Genomic DNA, 22,675 nt, shown 5'->3' with positions numbered 1-22,675 from the left:
TATCGAAGTTACATGTTGCTTACGATCAATAATTTTGAAGTTCGTTGATTTAAAGACCTGTTGCACAATTGAAAGTCTCCCCTGTATTCTCCCCCTGCTGCTCTTTTCCCCTTTGCTGTTTTTTCCCCTCTGCTGCTCTTTTCTGGAGGAAATGTTGATCCAGCAGAGCAAAAGGCTTTTGGGTGCCCAAAAATATGTTTGGCCAAAAATTTCAAGTTTCAAATCTCAACCTAAACAAAAAAGCGTAGTTGTTTTTACAGAATGGGGTTTTGGGTCTGATTAAGATATTCCTGAAACTCTTCTTAGCAGTACAAAAATATATTTCATGGGATCTTAATGCTACGCATAGACATCTCGTATAACAAATAGGTATAATTTATATTCTTAATTAAGTTATGCCAGCATAAGGAGGCTCCTTTTTGAGTACAATATATTGTATCTCTGAAGGAAAATGTGGGGCCCATGTTTGGAATGCAACAAGTTTAACAAATGGAGCGTGTATATCTATAGCTGATCAATGTTAGGCCACATCTACATCCTGATCCTCATCGTCCAGATCGTCGACACTCAGGCCATACAGCTCCAGGTCGTGCTTCTTCAGATGCTCCGTGTAGGCATCCAGTTGGGTGAAACGTAGCTGGCACTCGCAGCACTCCAGCCAATCATCCACAGAGCTATCGCCATCGCCATCGCCATCCTCGCTCTCAGATGAACGTTGTCTGCGGCGACCATTTGTGTCCGTCTCCAGCTGCGTGTTCTGGCCATGGGTCGCCTTGTGTTCCGTGTAGTGCAAATAATCCTGATACTTGGCGGGACACCTGAGGCACTTGTACCAGCGTTCGCGCACATGGGTCACCATATGCTTCTTGAGGGTAGAGCACTCGCGGAACGGCTTGCGGCACTTGCTGCAGCTGAATGGCTTCTCGCCGGTGTGGATCATGTAGTGCCGCTTGAGATTGTGGCGCGTGCCGAACGGACGTTGGCACAACGGGCACGGATAGGAGCGCCGATTGCGCGAATTTCTGGCCAGCCTCCTTGGCGCCACATCGTTGCTAAGCGAGGAGGAGGAGTTGGCGCTGCTGCAGCTGCGCGGCAATGGTGGACGTGACGGCGGGACGGGTGTGGGTGTGGCTATAGGTGCACTAACTGGTAGGGCTGGGGCTGGCGTGGGCGTGGGCACCAGCGTAACCAGCAGCGTGGGCGGCCGTGAAGCCAATACGGTTGCCACGGGTAAAGACGTAAATTTATTTACGTTATGCTCCTCCACGACAAATTCCTGGTCCTGGTCCTGGTCCGATTCCTGATCCAGCTCTTGTTCCGCCTCTTCGTCCGCCACCTTTTCAGTCTCCACATCATCACAGTCCTGCGGTCCTAGTAGCAGATTCTTGCCCTCGCATTCCGCACAGCGCGTTGAGTCCTGCTCCATGGGCGGATGCAAGCGACAGATCATGCATATATAGCGCGGATCGTTCATGTGTCGTCGGCGATGCTTCTTGAGGTCGCTGAACTCGCGAAAGCGTCGTTCGCACAAATCACAGGGAAAGGGTCGCTCACCTGGTTGATAGAAAGATACAAAATAACAGATTAGGTGGCTGGCAAGGAGTTTTATGTTCTCCTAGTGATAAATTACTAAGATTGGTTGATTGATCACCTATTGCACCTGTGTCTCACCTGTGTGGATCATCATGTGGCGACGCAGATTGTAATTGGACTGCACCTTCTTGCCGCATGCCTGGCACTGATAGAAGTGCCGGCCGCGTCGCTTTATATAGGGTCTCGGTGGCCGCTTGCGGGGCGCTGCCTTAGCTGGCGGTTTCCGCTGCTGGAACTGCTCCTCCTCGTCCGACGGCAGCTCAATGATCTGCGTTGGTTCCACTAGCTCGCAGCTGACAGTAGCCAAAGGCAAATTCTCTTCGCTATCTCTGTTCGGTGCTGGCTCCGGCATTTCCGTCTCGGATTCGCTGTCGCTTAGCTCAATCCGGGCCACAATTCGATGTTGTCGCTGCTTCAGTTTCTTGGCTATTTGTTGTTTTTCGGTCAAAAGGCGTTTCCGTGGATTTAAGCTGTGCGCTGCGCTAATTAACATTGGCGGCGGCTGCTCCACGCTAGTCTCATCATCGTCCAAAAGTTCGATAATCTGTTGTTGCTGCTGCTGCTGGCGTCGCAGCTGCTGCTGCTGCTGCTGGCGTCGCAGCTGCTGCTGCTGGCGTCGCAGCTCCTGCTGCTGCTGCTGCTGCTTTCCGATCTGGAGCAGCAGGCTCTTTATCTTGGCATCGTCAATGGACACAAAGTTCTCTTCCGGCTCGTGGTATTCATAATTATTGGCATCTGGCGGCAGCAGCTGACAATTGACGTCGCAGCAGGCAGCATCGCAGCAGCCCGAAGCAGTGCAGCAAGTGGGCGCCGCGCTGGCGCAGTCGCTGCAGCAGTCAGCGCAGCCAGCGGACGCAAGCTCCATGCCCTAATATGGCGTAACAAAGGAAGCGAAAAGAGAGAGCATGCTAAGAGAGAGCTTGTAAATGAGGGAGAGTAAAGAGAGCTTTTGCGCCTGTGCATATGCTATGCTTATTAAGCTAATTGCCATTCACATCCTTACGCAAGCATCAACAACAATAATAACTTACCTTGCCGCAATACATTAACAATCGGTGAACAATTTGCAACACAACAAAAAAAAAAAAAGAAGAAATTAAAAAGAGGAAAAAGTAATTTGTGACTGGCGCTGATTTTTTGCCGTGGCCGTTTCGCGTTGTTAGCCGAGGCCGAGTGAAGAAGAAACTGGATTCGCAGCTCGCTTGCCCGGGCTCAGCAACCTCGACAAACGCCAAAAGTCGAGTTTCTGTCGGCCCGCTGCCTCAGTCGCTGCTCAGTCCGAATCAGCGAAGCGAGGCAACAACAACAAGCAGAAGCAGCTCAGCAGCAACAAAACAGCGGGCGCAACAGGCAAGACGGCATCGACGTCGACGCCAACGTCAACGCGGGCCGCAGGCTTTTTATTTTTAATGTACGCGCATATTGAAAACAACAAAAGCTATCGTTTGCGACCCGGCAAACTGCTCCTCTTTGCTGCCGCCCCTGTCCCTGTCCCTGCCCACACCCTGTACCGTTGCGTGCGCTGGCTGTTAACTTGATTTTTCTTCAGGCGCGCACAGCACCAAACCCAAAACGAAAAACAAAGAAAATGCGCAGGGCAAACCAAAAGCAAGGCCCCAAACATACACAACACAACAACAACAATAACAACAACGATCGCGCATGGTGAGAGAAAAAGAAACCAGCGAGCGTCGCGCAAAACTCAACTCACGATTTTCAAGATTACTTCGAGCAGCAAACGGCGAGCAGTGAAGCAGACGCCGACAATAGGGGGGAGGGAAGGAGGCAAGCTCCATTAAAGCACGACCGAAACGAAGCGAATCGCGGCCCCAACAACAATGCAAACAAGAAGAAGAACAACAACAACAACAGAAACAGCAGAAGTGGCTGCCGAGCAGCGTGAGCTCCGTGCGCAACCATTTCTTGTCGCTCTTTTTCCTTTTTTGCCCAACAACAACCACAGACTTTAATTATTTGCCATGTTGTGTTTTGTTTTTGTTGTATATTCGTTTTATTGCTAGGTCGCTGGCGTCAGCGTCAACGTTGGCAGCAAAAAGCTACGCACATGCACATACGTATGTATGTACGTGGTGGCTGCGTCAGCCTTTTGACAGTGTTGAGCAACGGCACAAAAGGGGGCCCTTTTACAATGGTTGTATGTATGTATTTGGCATGGTTGGCATGCCAATCATTCATTTGTATGTATTTAGCGTAGGTGGTTGATTCTGAGCTGATCGCACGTCGCACCAAACACGACAACATCGGTTGCCAGTCTTTCATTTTCTCCTCCTCTCGCCAAACGGCCGAGCGAGATGCGATCGTGACTCCAAGTACGAATCGACTTTAAGCGCAGCTATAAAACTTGTTTTAAATCAACGCACGCCCACTCGGCCCCAGCCTGGGCGCCTCGGCACAAATAGACTCCATCTGCCATGTGCCTGCCTGCCGCTGGCTGAGTGGGGAGCAATGCTCGGCCAGTTGTTCGAACTTTTACTGAGCCAGACGGACGTACATATGCATACACACGCACACATACATATGTATGTCTATAGCTCGGTGCTGTAATTAAATCACAGTTTTATATTACTAAAAATAAACATTCACCTGTAATGGGATGGTTTAGTATTACGGGGAATAATTAACCTATAACCGATATATATGTATATACATACATATATATATTCTATGTTTGTGAGCGCAACTATCAAGTGCTGCACAGCGCGCCGAAGATTAAATACCCTTGTATATTAGAACAGCTAAGCTGGGATTGATTGATTGATACGATATCCTATTTTTCGACCGATCGCTCCTATATAACAATATGATAAAGTGTTCTAATGCTGATAAGATTTTGCAGAAACTTATAAATGCCGAATTTGGTCAAGGAAATTTGGTAAAGATCATCGTTAACATTTTCCATTCAAGATCCTACTTTTCGACCGATTGTTCCTATGGCAACTATATGATATAGTGGTCTGATAATGCCTGCAACATAAAGACTGACTTAAGCATAGTCTTGAGGAACTAGCTTTAATAGATATAGAAATAAACAGGGCATGGGTATTTTAGATTATTTTTACTCAATGGGCTCGGAAAAGTCTTCTATGCGTTACACATTTCAATATAAAATTATAATAGCCCTAACAAGCGTATAAAAATAGGTTCCATTACATTTTGCCCCTACAATAGGCGTGTTCTGCATAACAATTAATCTGATTCTAAAGAATTATAGGCGTGCGAGCTCTACAAACATCATATATTGTTTCCCTTACGACTTTTTAAAACTTATTCGAAAAGATTATTTTAAGACACCTAAATCGGAAATAACCAGGTGCTGGGGATATAAAAAGCAATATATCCTCTTGTCAATTGATATAAGTAAATAACAGATCTAACACTTGTGTTTAATCTATTGAAAAAAACTTGTTTATTATGTTTTTGTGTTCATTTGAAAATAACATCTTGAAGCTAAATATTTAAATTCGCATACGATGCTCGACTGGATCGTAAGACAAACATTTTATAATGTCGGATACGCGCAGATATCCGTATTAAATCGATCGAATTTCAAACGTGTCATATACATACGTACATATACATATAAGAAACATATTTGGCAAAATTGGATTGGTACTATTATCTAAGCGGGCTAACAACTAGGTGTACCGTAAATAGGGCTAAATATAGCAATCTATATATATTAATATATATGTATATAAAAAAAAGTGGTTACTATTTCATAGGTATCATATGTCATCTACAGAAACGGCATTGGTAATGAGACATATACATAAGATATCGGGTTAGCGGTTAAATCAACTCGGATCGCGCAATAAACATATTAAAAACACATGTTGCTAATTATAAAGAAAGAATTACAGGGTATAGAAGAGAGGCTAGGTTATACAGATGATATGCAATGTATACAAGATCTGGCGTTAAACAACTTAATTATGTACAGTACTTAATGATAAGGCAAACTAAGTAAAGCTCGGGACATTGGGTGGGTGTTGGTTGGGTTAGAATAACGCTTGATTAATAATGCCATTATTAGAGCTACGTATATAACTATGGCGCAGCAGCATATACAAATTATAGAAGGCATACGCGGCTGCAGGTTATAATCTATTGTACAATGCGATGCGGGGAATCGCTTAAAGCTTTTGCTGCACATCCTGCTTGTTGGCCTTGCTGGGGTCCAGAGATGTGCTCAGTTTCTCGTGGTTAACAATGAACTTCTTGGCCCCGGAAAAGCCCTGCTTATTGATGTAGAAACTCTTCTGGGCCAGCGGCGAGCCGCCATCATCAACGGCCAGGCGATTTAGAAATGTGGCCGCCGCCCTGGCGCCGCTGTCGCAGGAGGAGGATTCAATGCTGATTGTGGAACATCCGCCAATCGATGACGTTTCGCTCTTGGCATCATCCATTAGCGTAGCATCATCAACCATATCGTTGACCAGCAGCTGGGGTCCGCCGAGCACACTGCTGGACGAGGCTGTCGACAATATGGAAGAGGTGCGACTGCGACAAGTGTTTGGCTCGCTTTCCGGTATGGAGATGCCCTCATCGATGCTCTGACTTTGACTGCCGCTCGTCAGGCACATGCCCTCCAGGCCATTGCCAGGTAGAATGCTGCTGGGTGAAGCAGACACCGGCGAGGGGCAGCCACTGCTGCTGCTGTTATTATTGCCGCCGGCATTGTTGTTGGTGCACAGTTTCGATATGAAGAGCTTGGGCGTAATGCGTCCGTCGTAGGTGCCCGAGTCGGGACTGGGACACACGGATGAAGGCGATTGGCATACAGGTGATGAGCCACGGCTGCAATAGGCAAAAGTTTAATGTTGGTCATTTATGTGGCATAAGCAGGGCTTTCCGAGAATCGAATATAGTTTAGACCATATCTTGTGAATCCCTCAGTTCCTAATTGTCATACATGAGTTTCTACATCCAGTGAGACTTTCCAAACTTGGAAAACTTTTGCCTGACATGGCACCAGTTGATTACTGCACTCACCTATCTGTAAAGATCTTCTTGGGCGGCGGTGGCGAGTAGACGCTCCAGTTGCTGACGCCTGGATTGTTGTCGTCCAGCTCGAATTTGCGTTTGACGGGGCCCAGAGACGAGGGTCGCATTGCGATGGGCGACATGGAGCGCCGTGTGGCGAATGTGCGACGTGTCGGCGAGGGTGAGTAGGGCAGGCGCATGCCGGCGCGATTGCTTGTGGGGCTGGGACTGGAGCAGCTGGTGCTGTTGCTGCTGCCGTTGGGCAGCACCACTTGCAGCGGATTGGAGAATTCGTCTGATTTGCAGGACCAGTTCTCCGCCACCAGTGTTAGATCCTCCCAGCTCTGTGAGATTTGAATTTCGCGATGCACCTCACGCTCGTGATTCACCTCTCGGCTGTTGAGATCGGCGCACTCCTCCTGCCGCAGCTGTGAGACGCGCGGCGTAACACACAGCGCTGCACCCAAGCCCGCTCCGGCGCCGTTCAGCGCCGGACTGTAGCTGGCCGAGTAGCGACGTGCACGTGGCGTAAACGGATTGAAAACTGGCGCCGGCGAGACTTCCCGCGAGCTGGGCTGCGAGCGTATGTGTATATTTTTGCCAAAGCAATCGATGCCTGCCAGCGTGTTGAGGCTGAAATTGGAGCCGATGCTGCTGACAATAGACTCGGGCCGCTGCTGCGGCTGCTGTTCCTTCTTCTTTGGTGTCTGCTCTTTGGCTGCCGCGGCAGCTGCTGCGGCGGCGCGCGTCGTCATCGGCGTCGGCTTGCCCGGCAGCGTGCGTATTATGGGCACGCTGAGGCAGCGTTTGAGCGTCTTGGAGTTGGTGTTGTTGCTGCCGCTGAGCGGCGGATCGAGCGTATCCATAGGCACAGAGGTTGCAGCCGTCTCTGCCTCGTTTGGCGTCTTGTTGGGCTGCTCATCGTTGCTGCCGCTGCCGCTGCCGCTGCTGCTGTTGCTGCTAGCGTTCGTGTCCATTGAAACGAGTCTAAAAATAACAAAAACTATGTATTTACTATTTTTTGCTATGTGCTGCGGGCTGCTGACGCTTACGGTGTGGGTATTTTTATGTTTCGTGGGTTTCAGTTGCTACAAAATTGCCTGTCAACACACACACACATACACATAGTTACTATACAACACACAAAATCAACAACAACAACAACAACAACAGCTACACACACACATTTTGTTCTTGCTCGCTCGCTCGCACTCAGCTGGTGTGCTGGTTCAATTTTGGGTCGATCGGTTCACTTGGGCAGCTCAAACTTGGTGGGGCGCAATTTGCCTGCAGATCCAAGTTAGGATTTGCCTCAAAATGCTCATACGGTTGTCCATGCAGCTCAACGACGACGCTGTCGACGTCGGCGTCGTCGTCGGCGTCACCGTCGCAGCTTGTCAATCTTTTTTCGCATCAACTGCGTGCGTTGCGAGTGGCTAGTTTTTTGCTGGGCTTTTACACCGCTTATTCACAAGCAACGCATGCAAATGTTGCACAAATTAGTTGGGCAAAAGTTTGTGGCAGCTTTTGTTTGGCATTTGCTACCTTAATAACTTATCTAAATGCTTTAATTTACTTACAAAGTTATGTCCTGTGATTACAATTTTCTGCAGCCAGTTTCAGTTTTTTCCTAGTGTTGGGTAACGACACTTACGCGGTAACCAGGCACGTTCAGACATTAAAGCAAAATCAGCGCTAACATTGCATAAAATTATGCTGCTCGAGTATACGCGACTATTATTTACAGCATTCAAACTACAAATATGTTCCAAAATTAACTCGCCAAATGGGCAGGCAACTAATTTTTCTGATAAATGCTTGTTAGCGGAATGCGTGGCGTCATTGTGATCGGCTCTGACTGACGAGTCGCATGCATATGCTTGACCAGCAATGCCGTCCGTTTTGACGCTGTGCAACACTAAGCTCGCGCGCATTTTGAAATGGCCCGCTACGCCATGCTGCTCATTTAATTTGTATGTGTATTTAATTGAAAAGGCAATGCAAAAACACATAGAGACATTTAATATATTTATATTTACTATATGCGAAACTTAAGAAAATGTTCATACTTATATATGTATGTAGGCTAGATCTGTAATTTGGTTTTTAACTTAATAAAAATCACAACTAATTATAATAACACATTCCGAGATGCTTTCATTTAGTTTGCATTAACTAATATATGCTGTAAATAATATATATATATGTATTAGTAATGTGGAACTTAAATAGTTTCTTCCAACTTAATGAAGTTATAATACTTTCCTTTTATTATTATTAATATTATTATTTTGTTTTTGTGTAATTTCCATGGGTGTTCTACAGCTAAATTACATTTTAGGCTAATTTCTTTGTTAGTTTCCTCTTCTACCTCTTGGATGGTATTTATTTGCGACAATTGAAATCGTTTACATGTTACTTAACTAAATTAAAGAAATGAAATCAATTTTCAGTATAAGCATCCTACAACTATTTTGTAGTATCGTAATGAGCGGTGTGTATGTTAAATGGAAATCGAGTTGCATTCATTTAGTTGACTAAGTTGGCAAACGCATGAGCTGCTATGGCGAGCGGCGGGCTTGTCCATCTGGGACTGCATCTTTAGCCATCGGCGAGAGCGGGCGTAACCCAGCCATACTTCTCGTGTGTCTTAACCAGTGACCGGAATGACTCCTCTGCCTGGCGGCTGTACGAATCGAAAAGAGACCAGAAAAATAAACCGAATTAGATCAATTGCTACGGAGGCAGTTGTTCTATACCAAGGACGCACCGACTAAACTCCTTTGTACTTTTCGGTTTGCGCGCAATGCGGCCCTGGCCCTTAACAACGCTGGCTGCAAACTGCATGATTACCGCCTCCACGGTATAGGCGCTGGCCCAGCCCCTCGGTGTGAGCAGCTCCATGCAAATGGCGCCGCCCTCCATCACGTAACCCTTCTCGATGCGCGGCTCCACAACGCGCATAAATGGCGGCGCAAAGGGAAAGTTGTCGGGAAAACTCAAATGCAATAAAATCGCCGGCACACTCATCTCAACCATGTCGCGGGCCAGCGGTGAGTCCGGATCGATGACATGCAGGCGCACATGCCACTCAAACAGGCTGTCATTGACTAGCTCCACCTGGAATCGAAAGTCCAAACATTTGAATATGGAAAAGGCAAAGGGCAAAGGCAAGAGCATTGACATTACCGTAAAAACGGCATCGTCCTTGGTCTGCAGGCGTTCCATTTCCCGATACTCCTTCATGAGGCGACGCGAGCGTATGCTGGCATCGGGTGGCATCATCAGCGAGCGTCCAGTTGTTGGGGCCACTCTGTTTAAGCAAAGGATTAGCACATGAATCTGTCAACTCGCAATTATCATGATTTACTTGTGATCCTGGCGGCGACGCTTGCCCGGAGACTCGCAGACGGGCTGCTCGGCGGCTACGCGCACGATCGCATTCTTCGGACTGGGCTGGCCAGCTGTGCCGCCTCCTCCAGCTCCAGCTGCAGCTGCCATGTCGTTTGCTGCCCCAGTTGCTGCTGCGTTGCCTGTGGCTGTGGATGCGGCCGCGACATCATTGTTGTTGTTGTTGTTGTTAAGGTTATTCTTGCTGCTGGTGCTGTGCTCGGCGCCGTCGACCTTATCGCTGCTCTTATCGTTGCTGCTGCTGCTGCTGTTGTTGTTGTTGTTGTGGTTATTATTATGGTTGTTGTTGTTGTTGTTATTGTTATTGTTGTTGCTGGACTTGTGGAAGATCTTGCGAATCGCGGTGACTACTCTCTCTTTGGAACGTGATGACATCTTTGCAATGTTCTTTGTTTTTCTAGCGCTGGGTTTAATGTGTGTGTGATTGTGTGTGTGTGAGTGTGTGTGTGTGTGTATGTGTGTGTGGGAGCGCACTTTTTTCAGTCTTCTTATGCAATTTGTCTATTGTGCAACATCAAATCGTGCTGCAAGTAGATAAAGTGAAATGGAAAATATAAATGAGTGAAATGTAGAGATAAGCAGGTGGAATATAGGTGGATTGCCAGTGAGAAAATTTCATAAAATTTGTAAAAATTTGTGCCTGCAAAAATGAATATATATTTAGAGTCTTGGCACATCTAGAAATGACCCTGACCTAGGGCGCTTTTTTTTTGCAAGGTCACGATAATGAACAAATATTATTATAAACGGGCTGCTTGACTAAGAGCATACTCTGTTAGCCTCACCAAGTTGTAAGTTGGGCTAGGCTCTTATTTATTTGAATTTTTTCAACAGTTAACAAACGAGTCTGTGTCATATCTAGACTAAAAAGTAAAACGTTGAAACGCTTTTTATTTATGAATATCCAAAGATTATATCGTTGCGCCAGCTCTGGTCGAGAGCACGGAGACACTTCACTGGCAGCTATAAATACCAACACATCCCCGGACAACATCCTTGACAACATTTTCGAGCTTATAAAAACAAAAGCGATAAAAAATATATATATATATGTATGTGTGTGTGTGTGTGTGTGTATATGTTAAATATTCGCAGCCAAGTACGAACGAAGCAAAAGCGACAACAATAGCTCATAAAGAAAAACGGGAAAGGAAAATAGCGAAGAAGACGACGATATCAACAAGAGAGCTTTCGGTGGGAGTGCGCGACTAGAAGATACTCTGCACACAGCGTCTTAAAATATACATAATCACACACACACATACACACACACAAGCAAGCAACGGATGTGCTTCTTCTTGGCTTAAAACTCTTGGAAATGGATTTTTAAATAACTTGAGTTTTTTCAATCTAAACATTCAGAAATTTACCCAATTTTCCCTTTACACGTTTTGTTTTTGCCTGAAACGGGAAGAGCTTTCCGAAAAGTATAATATTCCCAATCGATTTATACTAAACAAAGTGTTAAATTATGTTTCTATTACTGAGAGTCTTCCAGTTACGCCTAAAAACTTTTTTTGATGCGATATTTTGGAAATGGGAGCAGACATCGAAAAGATACATATCATATAAAGTTCGTATAGTTCTAGAGATTGACACATAGATGGAAATAGTTAGGCTGAGCTCGTTGTCCTTTTGCTCGTAGCATGCCTTTGCATAAAACCAATATACCCCTTCATACCCAACTTGACTGGGTGCTGGGTATAAAAAACTTATTGCGACGCAGCCAACAGTTGCCAGGCAGACTGGCGGTGGGGTTGGTTGCGGGGTGCGGCGGTTGCACGTAGCATTTCAAGGGGGGATTTTAACTTTTATGGGTAAAGTGGATGCTGTGCTTGGATTTGCTGTAGATGGATGCCAGTTAGGTGTTGACCATGAGTCCAAATTGTTCCACTCGCGCATAATTAGCCGTTGCCAAGGAGACGGTCAGCAGGTGGAGCTCAGGGCTCAGCTTGGAGCCCAGCCAGCCGCAATGTCCAAGGGCGGGCGGCATTTGGTATTATGTTTTGTATTTATGATTATTATGGTTATTATAAAATGGACCGCCGCGAGGTTAAACAGGCTTTGGGGCCAGGCCACAAAGTAGCCTGAAAGCTGTGGAGGGAAGGAGATAAGTTACAAAATTCTCAACGCCTTATTAAATAAAAGTGTGAGACAATTTGTAAATCATAATTTAATATTACGAGATTTCATTTGAAGTCCCTTCGGTTGCGGCATTTACTTTTCACTTTCTTTTATTTTTCTGCTCAGGTTTTTCCCCCTCCATTTCGATTAAAAGTACAGTTGTCACTCGATTAATTCAAGTAAATCAGAGTTGCTTTTAATCGTCGCGTTAAAATTCGCAACAAGTTTGGGTGTAAATCTAAAACTAACAGAAGTTAGAACATGTATCCTAACTTTGTGTTGTAATCTTTCCAATTTGTTTCCCTAATTTTGTTTCGTGTCGACAACTTGTTGCAAATTGAATCAACAGCTGAAGTGATGCGATTCCAGAGGTCGAATAGCAAATTACGATTGATTGATGTATCGCTTGACAGGCAAAAGCCGCAGCTATGGTCAACAGATACCATTAGCCAGTCAGACAGACGTCACATATAAGCTGAAAGTCGATTATTATTAATAGCACACAAAACTCATTACGTGCCACTGGCTGAGAGAAGTTCAGTTAGGGTTTGGTTTTATATCGATTCGTTGCCGATTAAATATTTCCTGCTAAACGACTATTTATAGATTGATGCAAGTTATATGGTATACTTTTGCTTTCAACCATAAACTGGTAGGCTACAGAGAAACTGGTAAAAAGGCATCAAGGCGCCAGGCCAAACAAGGAAACAAGTTCCACAGAACTGAAGGGAGCTGAGGAGGCCAAGAGAAATGCTAGCCAGACATTCTGGTATTGTCTCTTGGCACCCAGCTGCGTTTCATTTCCAACAGAAACAATGCGCGCCCTGACTTTGAGTATATGTATCTGGATCTCTTTACAGTTCTACCAACTAAATGCAATTTAAATATATTGGCGCTACTTGACAACTCTGAAATACGGGACGGCAAATTGACTGGCAGACTCGAAATTTGAGCTCGGCGCGGAATGTTGGGCGTGTATCTAATCTTATCTAGCTGAGCGAAAATCGATAAGGCTCCTCCCCTGTCCAAGCACTGACCTATCCCGTTGAGAAATATAATTAAAAGCCCTGGCATATTAATGATAAATTTAGAACACACACAGGCACACACATGTGCAGCTGTAAAAATCAGTAATAATAACAAAGTGCTGCCGTTAAAAGCAACGCTATAGTTAAATTAGCTTTTAATTGAACTGTTCAATTTGCAATGGCATTGAGAGCGCATACAGGGTGCCCGCCCTTAAGCAAATTACACCAGGCTGCCAGAGTTGTCAAACCCAACCAGTTTATCTGATTTGCGTAGCCCGTTTTAATAATGCGCCATTAGGCGATTATAAATCGATTAATATATACATATATATATCGGTAGGCTGTTTTTCAGCACTTCCGACCGATCAATTTGAGGCGTCTAACAACACTATCAATTGTGAGCGTGGGAATATCAACAATGAACAACATTCTATTCATTTTGTTTTTTTTTTTTTTGATATACTATATACATATGTATATGTGTCTGTGTTTGCTTGAAGCTTTTATTGTTGTTGCACTGGCATGCAAATTTGTTCGTGTTGTTGTTGTTGTTGTTGCATGCAAATCACAAGCGTAAGCACACGGAACAACGTCATAATGAAAGCTCCTGGCAGGCAACACGAAGTGCAAAAAAAAAAAAGAAAATCAAATCAAATGCTTAACCCACAAAAACGATGTCAGCGGTAACAACTACTTTGTACGACAACTCGTAAGTATTTTGCTGAATATTGATTTTTATTTGCAGTTTTTGGCGAGTTTTAATTGCAATTCAAATGATATGCAAAGTTTCGTACACGTCATTAATCAGCACTGTTGCCGGTCCGCACAAAAGCAAAGCTAAAGAAAACTTATTAAAAGCGCAGCAGAGCAATTGTATGCTGCAATTTGCTAGGTGCCAGAGGAAGAGAGAGAGAGCGGGAGAGAGTGGGAGAGTGACTGAGAGCGAGCTGGGCATTTGTTTGCTTGCTCAACAGTTTCTTTGTTTGGCTTTGACACTGAAAATTTTTTTTGTAATTTTATTTTTTTGCGTTGCACTTTGCGCCTGTCATGGCAATCAGTAGTAGTTGTTGTTGTTGCTGCTGCTGTTGCTGCTGCCACGAGCCGTTGTCATGAGCCTCCTCCTCTTTTTCACTCTCCCTCAATCAATCACTCTCTCGCTCTCTCGCACACATTGAGCACATGCATGTGAGTGTGCATTTTGCCCATTGTTCTACTTGCTTCAGCTTTATTCTTTTATTTATAAATACTCGCTGGTTAATACAAGCTAATTGAATTAAGCACGGCTTAAAATGTGCATGCGCATTCGTCGTATTAATCAAAATTCTTAGCTTCCTGGTTGCCAGATGCCCAAAAATTAAGCGCTTTGTTGTAGCGGGTGTCGCAAGTTCGTTGACTTTCGTTCAGTTTTTTTTTTTTTTTTTTTTTAGCAAATTTGATGAAAATCATGTGTTGGGTTACGTGTTAAGTTTCTTTCGTTGAAAACAGTATGACCATATTTTCTGCTCAAAGGGATCACTTTTAAATTTCCCTTCGAGTGCCGAAGAGATTTCATTTCAGCTTTTTTTGCGTTTGAACTTTTGACGAAAAAGATCAAATTCGATTTTGTGTTTATCAAAATCAAGTGTTGAGTCTCGTGTTAAAGAGCTTTCGTTGAAAACAGTTATGCCTATATTTGCTGCTCAATGGGATCACTTGTTAATTTCCCTCTGAGGGATGACAAGAAGCCCGCAAAAGTAAGTGGCAAAAAGCTCTCGCTCTGCTTTGCCATTGACCTTGATGTGTGTTTGTTTATTTAACACACTATTGTGTGCGGCGCCACCTACGCTGGCATTTCATTTATGTTTATATTATTTGAACACGGTTTCAGCACGTAGAGGCAGCCGCAGCGCCCGAAAGTAGGCAACACAATATGCCGTTTTATGTTTTTTTTTTCTGCTTGCGTCCTTTTTGTTTCATATTTTTGGTGCGAGAAAAGGATGCAAGCTTTGGCTGTATCTCTCGATGGCAGCGTTGCGCGTGTCCTGTGCAAACGGAAGCCATTTATGAAATTGCTTTCAACTAGAGCGCCAGCAACAACAACAACATGCAGAAAGCTTGGACTCGAGCACCGACATGCTGACGCATGTGTCATATGATGACGGCAATGGGCGGCATTGCCCTCCCCAGATTGGCGGCTCTGCTCTCGGTTTGTTAGCGGTTCGATTATGGTCCGTGTCAGATGTAAAGTGTGTGTGTGTGTGTGTGTGTGTGTGTGTGTGTGTGTGTGTGTGTGTGTGTGTGTGTGTGTGTGTGTGTGTGTGTGTGTGTGTGTGTGTGTGTGTGTGTGTGTGTGTGTGCGTGTGTGTGTGTGTGTGTGTGTGTGCGTGTGTCGGCCGGACTGGGTCGGGTGTTGTCTGAAGGGCCATTAGGGCCGAGATGAGCTGCAAACGGTTGAAGGTGTGAATCGCCGAGAGGAAACACTTTCTCCAACCAATTCAAGAGCTTTAAGCCTTACTAAAATTGCATTTTCTTTGAAGAAAAGAATCGTATACTTCTGGAATTTCGAGTTTCAGCTATCTATATCAATGGGGGGAAAAAAAGTCTGAGTCAACAATGAATTTTCTGTTCACATGCAAAATAACAGCTTTTCAAATCTGTAAAATTTTGTGACAGTTTTCAACACTGGTTTTACACTTAACCTATTCTTTAAGTTACATGCTTGCCATAAAGGAGATTATAGAAATACCTTCCTTTATGGCAACCATGCAACTAACAGTTTGGCATTTCGCAAGAAATTTAACCCTTAACCCTTGTCATTATCTTAACGGTAAACAATGCGCTTTTCCCAGTCGTTTACGGGAACCATATGCTGACGTCAATGGGCAAAAGGTAGGTGAAAAAGACAACAACTGCAGCTACTTGAAGACACATGCCTGACATATGGCTCATGTTGATGGAAATTGTTTATCACCTGGACTCATTCGTATGCTCATGTAATATTCATAAATTCTCTGCCCAACGCACTGAACCTCATCTAATCGGCGCAGCCTTTGCTATTTATAGTCCTGACACAACGGTAAACGCTGGCTGTTGCCAAGGGTGAGGGGAGGGGGAGGGGTTTAGGGCGTGGGCGTGTCTGCGGAGCTGGCAATCATGTGCATGCATAATCAATTTACGACTGTGTAAATCGAGAAATTCATTTAAGCTGGCCATGAAAGTAAAATCGACTACTATGCGATATTGTAAAATGTTTAGGCCAAACCCCAAAGCTTAGCTCCATCTGATCAACTGCGATTTAAATGCACGACGCGTAAAGTCAACCCTCATTTTAGCGCTGGGATTATTCATGATGTGCTTCCCAATCAAACAGAAAGTAGTTGTGAGTGGGCCCACAAGATACCCAGCAAATACACACACACATACAGGTGTGTGCTGCTTCTTCGCTCAGCTAAACACTTAGTTAAATTGACTTTTGAATAACTGTTGTGCCCATTTTCGATCCCTGTCAGATGACCTCAGATGGACCTCATCAAAATTACATTCAAGCATGTCTGCATGTACAGAATTTTAATAAACTTTTTGGAGGCGGAGGTGTTCAAAAAATACCAAAAAAATACCCTCTTTCTTAGGACAATAATCAAACAATTTAAGACTTAAATCAAGTGCAAGGGTTGCCTTATTTATTCCTAAACGCAAATAATATTTTCTACTAACTCAACGGATTCTATTAATTGTGATGCTCAGCATATGAAATGGATGTTAGAAATTGTTAGTAATATGTCTTGGAAAACTTCAGAAATCTAAGATACTATGAAGCTTAGATCGAGTTTTAGTAGATAGATATAGAGGAACGGAGCAGTATCCTGCCGTCTGTTGCATGCATTTGCCCGACTTTATCATACCCTTTCTACCCATTTTACTGGGTACTGAATATAAACAGTTAGTCGGCGCAGCTGAGGCTGAAAGCAATGCCAGAAAAGATAGCGTGCAACTGTAGCTATCTCATTCGCACTCGTTTACACTTCCGCATTCCTTTTCGGGAACGCGTTCGGTTCCATTCATGAATAACACACAATTTGGGGCGAACTTTGGCTTCTTGACGTTGCGTGTGGGCGTCGCGATGTCAGCAGTAAATAAAATAGGCGCGTTTTCTGTGCGTTTATTGTGTGTTTTTCTGTCCAAAAATCATTCAGCAACAACAAAAGGCTGAGCCTGAGAGTAGTTATATTTAACCCTTGTGGTGCTTTAAGAGCAAGAACTGAATAATACGTAAAAATATATTTAAACTAATACTATAGATTATTGTGCAGCTTTGTTTTAAATTTCTTTGTTGTTTAATTTTGGCAGAACAAAGCCGAGATTAGCTACATATATGTTTTTAAATGAGGGCACAAACAAGCTTCTTGATAATAAAGCGAGAACATTTACTAACATCAGTTATATGTTTATTTATATTTGTGCGCTGATAAGAAACCCGCAGCTGGGCTACTAACACCAAGCCGGACCTTGCACAAGATGCTCGTAATGTAAACACACCGCGAGTAATTGTGACATATCGTAAAGGGTGCAATCACTTAGAGGTGCTCGTACGTATATACACACACACACACACACACACACACACACACACAAACACATATATATAACCTGTAACCGTTTAAGATTTCTGACAGTGTTAATTGATGGAAGCTTTACAGATTCGCTAACAGCAGTCTGGCAGCTCTATATTTGCAGAAATGCAGGTCTATACTTGTGAAATTCGCAAAAAACTGGTCGTTTTCCATCACACAAAATGTTTGTTTACAATTGAGCGGCTTATTGTTATTGTGTATGAAGTGTTGCCAGCTGGTTTGCAGTTGGCTCATTTGGCTCAAGCTGAACTTTTTGTGGGATATTTAACAGCACTGTCCGGCTTACAGCTTTGAGCCTTGGCCATGGATGACTTTAGCCTTCAGACACACAAAAACCACTCCAAATTTCAGTATCAAGTTCAATGAAAAGCTGACATTGAATTGACGGACATACTATGGGCGCCCTGCTTACGCCCTTGGACAGCATGCAGCAGCAGCTTTTAAAGCGTTGCAAAAAGCAATGTCAAAAGCTAAAGTGCAATGCAATAGGAAAACACACCCACACATGCATGCATACGCACACGTTCAAGAGCAGGCTGCTTGTGGATGACAACAATTGCGCAGGTAGAGAGGCAAGTGTTGTCTCTATTGAATTTATTGAATAAGAACAAAATAGACTAGGCAAAAGATGTTTTCATGTCTGGCGGCTGGGGGTCAAAAGCTCATAATTGGCAATTGATGCTGACAATTGTTACAGTTGCGGGCCGAAAGAGCAGAGCGGCCAACAAAGGGATAGATAACGGCACTCTCTCACACACACTTACAAGCTCCACAAATATGTACATATATACATACATACACACTCGCACAGTTATTTTTAGGGCTCGCTGTGTTACACTTACCAGTCGCAATTTCAATACGTCTTAGCCGCTCTATCAGCGCGTTCTTATCAAGAAAAATAAAACCTTTGGTTTGTTTAAACTATTGTTGTTAGTTTTGTTGTTGCTGACTGTTATATCTTCCCTTTGTGTGCAATATTTTAGGTGAATTGCTGTTTGCTTTTCACTTTATAACTACCGTCGCGTTTATTTTATTTTATTTTAATAATTAGTAGTTAAACGAACGTAACCGCTAGCAGAACGTTGCTGCAACTCGCACGAAAAAAAAACCACTAACAAATTTTTTTGTTTTGAGTTCGAGCGACACACGACATATTAATGTTAACGCTAGCAGGCGCAGTGTTTTGTCTTATGTTAAATTATATAAAATATCGATGTATCGATATATGTATTAGCACTGTTGAACAGCTGTTAAGCTATTTGTTCAGTGTTGGTAAATTTATTCAATCTATTAACAGAATACGACGTGCTGTTAATACAAACAAGCAGTGCAACTGTCAACGGCAAAATACTAGAAATACTAAGCGCTCGCTGTTATTTTGAATTTGAATTTTACCCGCCACTTTTTTCTTGGTTACTCATAATATTTTTATTGAATCTTTAACTGGAATAATGAATTACCAATTTGAATAAGAAAGTATAGTTGTTATAATTATATTTGTAATAATTCATTTAATTCAAGTTGTATGCAAATATTGCTTTAGTATTATATACTTAGTAATACGATATTATGAGTATAATATATGTGTATATATATGTAGAACTCTATCAAGTTCCACATTGAAATGCGCACAATTTAGACATAGATCGTATAGTTTGAACATTTATGATTATGACTATTGGTTATATAAGTAATTCGTTACATTTGGAGTTATTTGATAGAAAAACGTTAAGGTGGCCAACAAAGTGTGTGTTACCTGTAACAGGCGGCAACTCATGGTTTAGAATCAATATATTCATATATATATATATATATATAAACGCAAACAAGACATCGGCTACGCACTAATCAACAAATTCTTAGGCAAATCTTTAAACACATTTTTACTCGTGGAGTTCTTTTGGTTTTCTTTTTTTTTTTTTTAGTAATTCTTAGTTTTTTTTTTAATATTTTGGAAATATTTTCAAGCACTTGACGTAGAGTTTAGCTTAAAAATAAATTAGATATTTGATTAATAAATTGTGTGTAGCATTTGTCAACGGAATCTCAATATTGCAAGGAAGATATTTGGCTGCGTTAGCTTTCTGTTTTAATCAACTAAGTAATTTCTCTTACGCTCTATATAGTAATTGGCTTAAACGTATTCGACTTTATATAGCTAGGCGAATATATAGGTGTAAGTGGGTGTGCGTGTGTGTGTGTGTGTGGTGCCATATATTTTAAAGAAAACGTGTGCCATATTTGCAAATAAAAACTAAATAAATAAAAAGAAAAAATCATAAATTCGTTTGTCGTTTTGGTTTTATTTTAATTTACACATACTTAACGACTTAGCTTATAAATTCTGCTAGAAAAATCATCAAATTTCTCTTCTTTTTTTGTTTATTAACTTTTGAATATCGAGATTTGCTTTTATGCTTTTACATTAATCATGCATGCTTCAACTTACTTGGCTACGAGGAATTGACTAAGAAAATTGTACGAACTGATTTTTCCGGCCCCACAGACGAAGCGAGAGAGAGAGAGAAGAGTGCACCCCGCTCCGCCCCGCCCCGCCCCTAAAAGCCCGTTAGCCAGCAGCATATGATAAAGTTCTATTATTTTCGATGAATGGATATGTCTGTCTCTTTAGCTAACTAACTAGGCCAATGGTTTAGGGCGTGGGCAGGGGGGCGGCACTCGCTCCGGAGGAGGCGTTAAATTCACATAGTTCAAAACTAAAATAATAATTACACACACATATACAAATAGATATTGGCTAGAGGCTCAGCTCACAAGAAATATACGTGTAAATAATGTACATTGGATCTCTCTTCTGCGTTGGGGAACCCCCGAATAACAACATATAATGTGAACAGCTAAATAATTGGGTAAATGGAGAATATTTCCTCACGAATTGTTTGCACATGAAATGCCAAAAGAAAACAAAAGAAGAAACTCTGTTGTCAGACACAGCCAAGCAGAGGTAGTTGCCAGCTTTAGAGTATGATCTCCTGGGAGCGTCGCTGCAGCGGATCCGTTACCGGCGAGTATTTGCCGCCGCGCAACGTGCGCACAGCTGGCAGCGTTGATGTATTGGTAATGCCGTTGCGTGTGGTTACGGCGGTTGGCTGCTTGACGCTGATGATGCTGGGCGTTAGGGTGGCCGAGGAGCTGTCGTTGCTGCCCGGCGGCGCCGGAACGCCTGGACGTGGCAGCTGGGGTGTGAGCGGCATGCGACGCTTGACTGGCGTCGCCTCCTGCAGCACGGCGGCGGTCTTGCGTATGGTCTGCTGCAGCAGGGCATTGACATCGATGGCTGGCCAGGCGACCAGCGAGACGCTTCGTCATAAATGCGAGTCCATTGACGAGGAGCTGCGCTTGAGCCTTATATGCTTGCTCCACGGTTTGTTGGCATTGTTCTCGTTGTAGCCGCAGCTGCTGCTGGCCTGCTCCTCGGCTACTTTGCTGCCGCCCACGGCGGAGGAGAGTGAAAAGTATTCGGCGGATTGGCTTAGCGATGAGGCGTCCGCATCGGTTATGGCATTCAGATCCTGTTCGGTCATTGTCTGCTCCTGCTGTGTGCTCAGCGGCGTCAAGGTGCTGCTGTGCGTCGGCGTGCTAACAATTGTGTGATCCGCGGCCGTGCAGAACGATTCGCGCTGACCCGTTGTCTCATCATCGTCGTCGTCGTCGTCGTCATCGAACTCCTCCTCATCGCCAGCAAAGTGGACGGCATCGTCGTCGTCGTCGTCGACGGCACAGCAGCAGCTGTTCGTGTGGCAGGAGCAAAAACTCTTCAGGCTGCTGCCGGGTCGACTATGGCCCGCCTGCTGCTCGGCTGCCATGCAGCGATGGCAGTCGGCGGCGACGGTCAGCTCGTGTGCCAGATCCTCGTCCAGGCTGCTACAGGAGCTGGTGCGCGCCTGGTCGCAGCTGCAGCTGGAGCAGCGCGAGCAGCTGCTGCAATAATCCTGCATGGCGTCGGGCACGAAACGCTTGCGCTTAATCCGGACGCACTCGTTCCGCGGCGGTGCAGCACCAGCAAAGGCGCGCGCTGTGCTGCTCGAGCTGCTGCTGGGCTGCACGGCGCACGTTGAGGGCGTCAGCTGCTCCTCATCCTCGGGCTGCACACCCAGACGCACATCGTCATCGTCGTCGTCGTCATCATCATCATCATCATCCTCCTCATCCCCTACCTCTTCGTCGCGCGACAGCTCATCGGTTTCAATGGTCGTATTGGAGTTGAGGGAGGCGCGTCGTCGCTGGCGATGCTTCTCGCAGAGCGGCAATAGATTCATGGGCGCACCGCCGCCCTCGCTGGCCACCTTGTATGGAAAATTGGAGGTGGCCGTGCTGCTGTTGTTCTCCGTTACGGTGGCCGCATCAATTTCAATGGCAATTGCCGCCGAATGCATCTGCGGCCGTTGCGGATCCTCGCTAGAGTCCAGGGAAGACTTGTTGTGCTTGGCTGGAAGCGGACTTCGCTTGGAATGCAACTTGTGACGCGGCGCCTCAACCAGATGCTGCTGCTGCTGCTGCTGCTGATGTTGGCGATGTTGCCGCTGGCGACGCCTGGCGCTGTCGTATCGTTGATGATGATGATGATGATGGCAATGGTGATGGCAATGATGATGATGCGTGGTCGTCACATGGCAATGACAGCCGTCGCCGACGGCGGCACAGCAGCAGCGCTCCACGGACGTCTGCGTCGCATTGTGCCGCTTGCGTCGACGCTGACAGCAGCTGCCGGCGCGCCCGCGTCCCTGACTGTGCCTGTGCTCCGCGGCCGGCCCATTGCTGAGCCGGGCATTTGGTGTATGCACAATGACCACCTCCAAGGCATCCAGGGCAACGGCCACAGCGTTATGGGATGCGCTGTGCACGTGCCGGCTCTGGCTCTTGCCGCTGCCTCCAGGCCGTGGC

At 44.8% G+C, this 22,675-nt stretch overlaps 4 protein-coding genes across 6 annotated transcripts; all 4 read right to left on the bottom strand.

Moving 5' to 3' along the window:
• Positions 1 to 340: 340 nt before the first annotated feature.
• Positions 341 to 2,646, bottom strand: LOC115760020 (zinc finger protein 319). The gene is made up of 3 exons (XM_030701182.1): positions 2,625 to 2,646; positions 1,672 to 2,461; positions 341 to 1,554 (listed from the first exon to the last, which is right to left on the bottom strand). The coding sequence occupies exons 1-3, from the start codon at positions 2,637 to 2,639 to the stop codon at positions 521 to 523; spliced, it is 1,839 nt and encodes a 612-aa protein (XP_030557042.1). The 5' UTR covers positions 2,640 to 2,646; the 3' UTR covers positions 341 to 520.
• A 2,353-nt stretch (positions 2,647 to 4,999) lies between these two features.
• LOC115760122 (flocculation protein FLO11) lies at positions 5,000 to 8,349 on the bottom strand. Of its 2 annotated transcripts, none has more exons than XM_030701320.1 (3): positions 8,178 to 8,349; positions 6,607 to 7,584; positions 5,000 to 6,411 (listed from the first exon to the last, which is right to left on the bottom strand). In XM_030701320.1, exons 2-3 carry the CDS (start codon positions 7,572 to 7,574, stop codon positions 5,748 to 5,750), a joined length of 1,632 nt encoding a protein of 543 aa, XP_030557180.1. In that variant the 5' UTR covers positions 7,575 to 7,584; positions 8,178 to 8,349; the 3' UTR covers positions 5,000 to 5,747. The 2 variants fall into 2 exon arrangements, with proteins under 2 accessions (XP_030557180.1, XP_030557179.1); XM_030701319.1 differs by lacking the exon at positions 8,178 to 8,349 and adding an exon at positions 7,650 to 7,735.
• A 301-nt stretch (positions 8,350 to 8,650) lies between these two features.
• On the bottom strand, positions 8,651 to 18,898 carry LOC115759833 (ubiquitin-conjugating enzyme E2Q-like protein CG4502). Of its 2 annotated transcripts, none has more exons than XM_030700926.1 (5): positions 18,613 to 18,898; positions 9,968 to 10,532; positions 9,787 to 9,910; positions 9,368 to 9,717; positions 8,651 to 9,283 (listed from the first exon to the last, which is right to left on the bottom strand). In XM_030700926.1, exons 2-5 carry the CDS (start codon positions 10,381 to 10,383, stop codon positions 9,199 to 9,201), a joined length of 975 nt encoding a protein of 324 aa, XP_030556786.1. In that variant the 5' UTR covers positions 10,384 to 10,532; positions 18,613 to 18,898; the 3' UTR covers positions 8,651 to 9,198. The 2 variants fall into 2 exon arrangements, with proteins under 2 accessions (XP_030556786.1, XP_030556787.1); XM_030700927.1 differs by lacking the exon at positions 18,613 to 18,898 and adding an exon at positions 13,955 to 13,971.
• Positions 18,899 to 20,748: 1,850 nt separating this feature from the next.
• LOC115759983 lies at positions 20,749 to 22,562 on the bottom strand. Its single transcript, XM_030701137.1, has 5 exons — positions 22,413 to 22,562; positions 21,949 to 22,290; positions 21,508 to 21,876; positions 21,155 to 21,411; positions 20,749 to 21,091 (listed from the first exon to the last, which is right to left on the bottom strand). The coding sequence occupies exons 1-5, from the start codon at positions 22,560 to 22,562 to the stop codon at positions 20,749 to 20,751; spliced, it is 1,461 nt and encodes a 486-aa protein (XP_030556997.1).
• Positions 22,563 to 22,675: the final 113 nt, after the last annotated feature.

Source organism: Drosophila novamexicana, unplaced genomic scaffold, assembly GCF_003285875.2.
Source record: "Drosophila novamexicana strain 15010-1031.04,08,12 unplaced genomic scaffold, DnovRS2.1 tig00000387-arrow-pilon, whole genome shotgun sequence".
In the NCBI taxonomy this organism is placed as follows: Eukaryota; Metazoa; Arthropoda; class Insecta; order Diptera; family Drosophilidae; genus Drosophila; species Drosophila novamexicana.
This window is presented reverse-complemented; position numbering and strand designations above follow the sequence as displayed.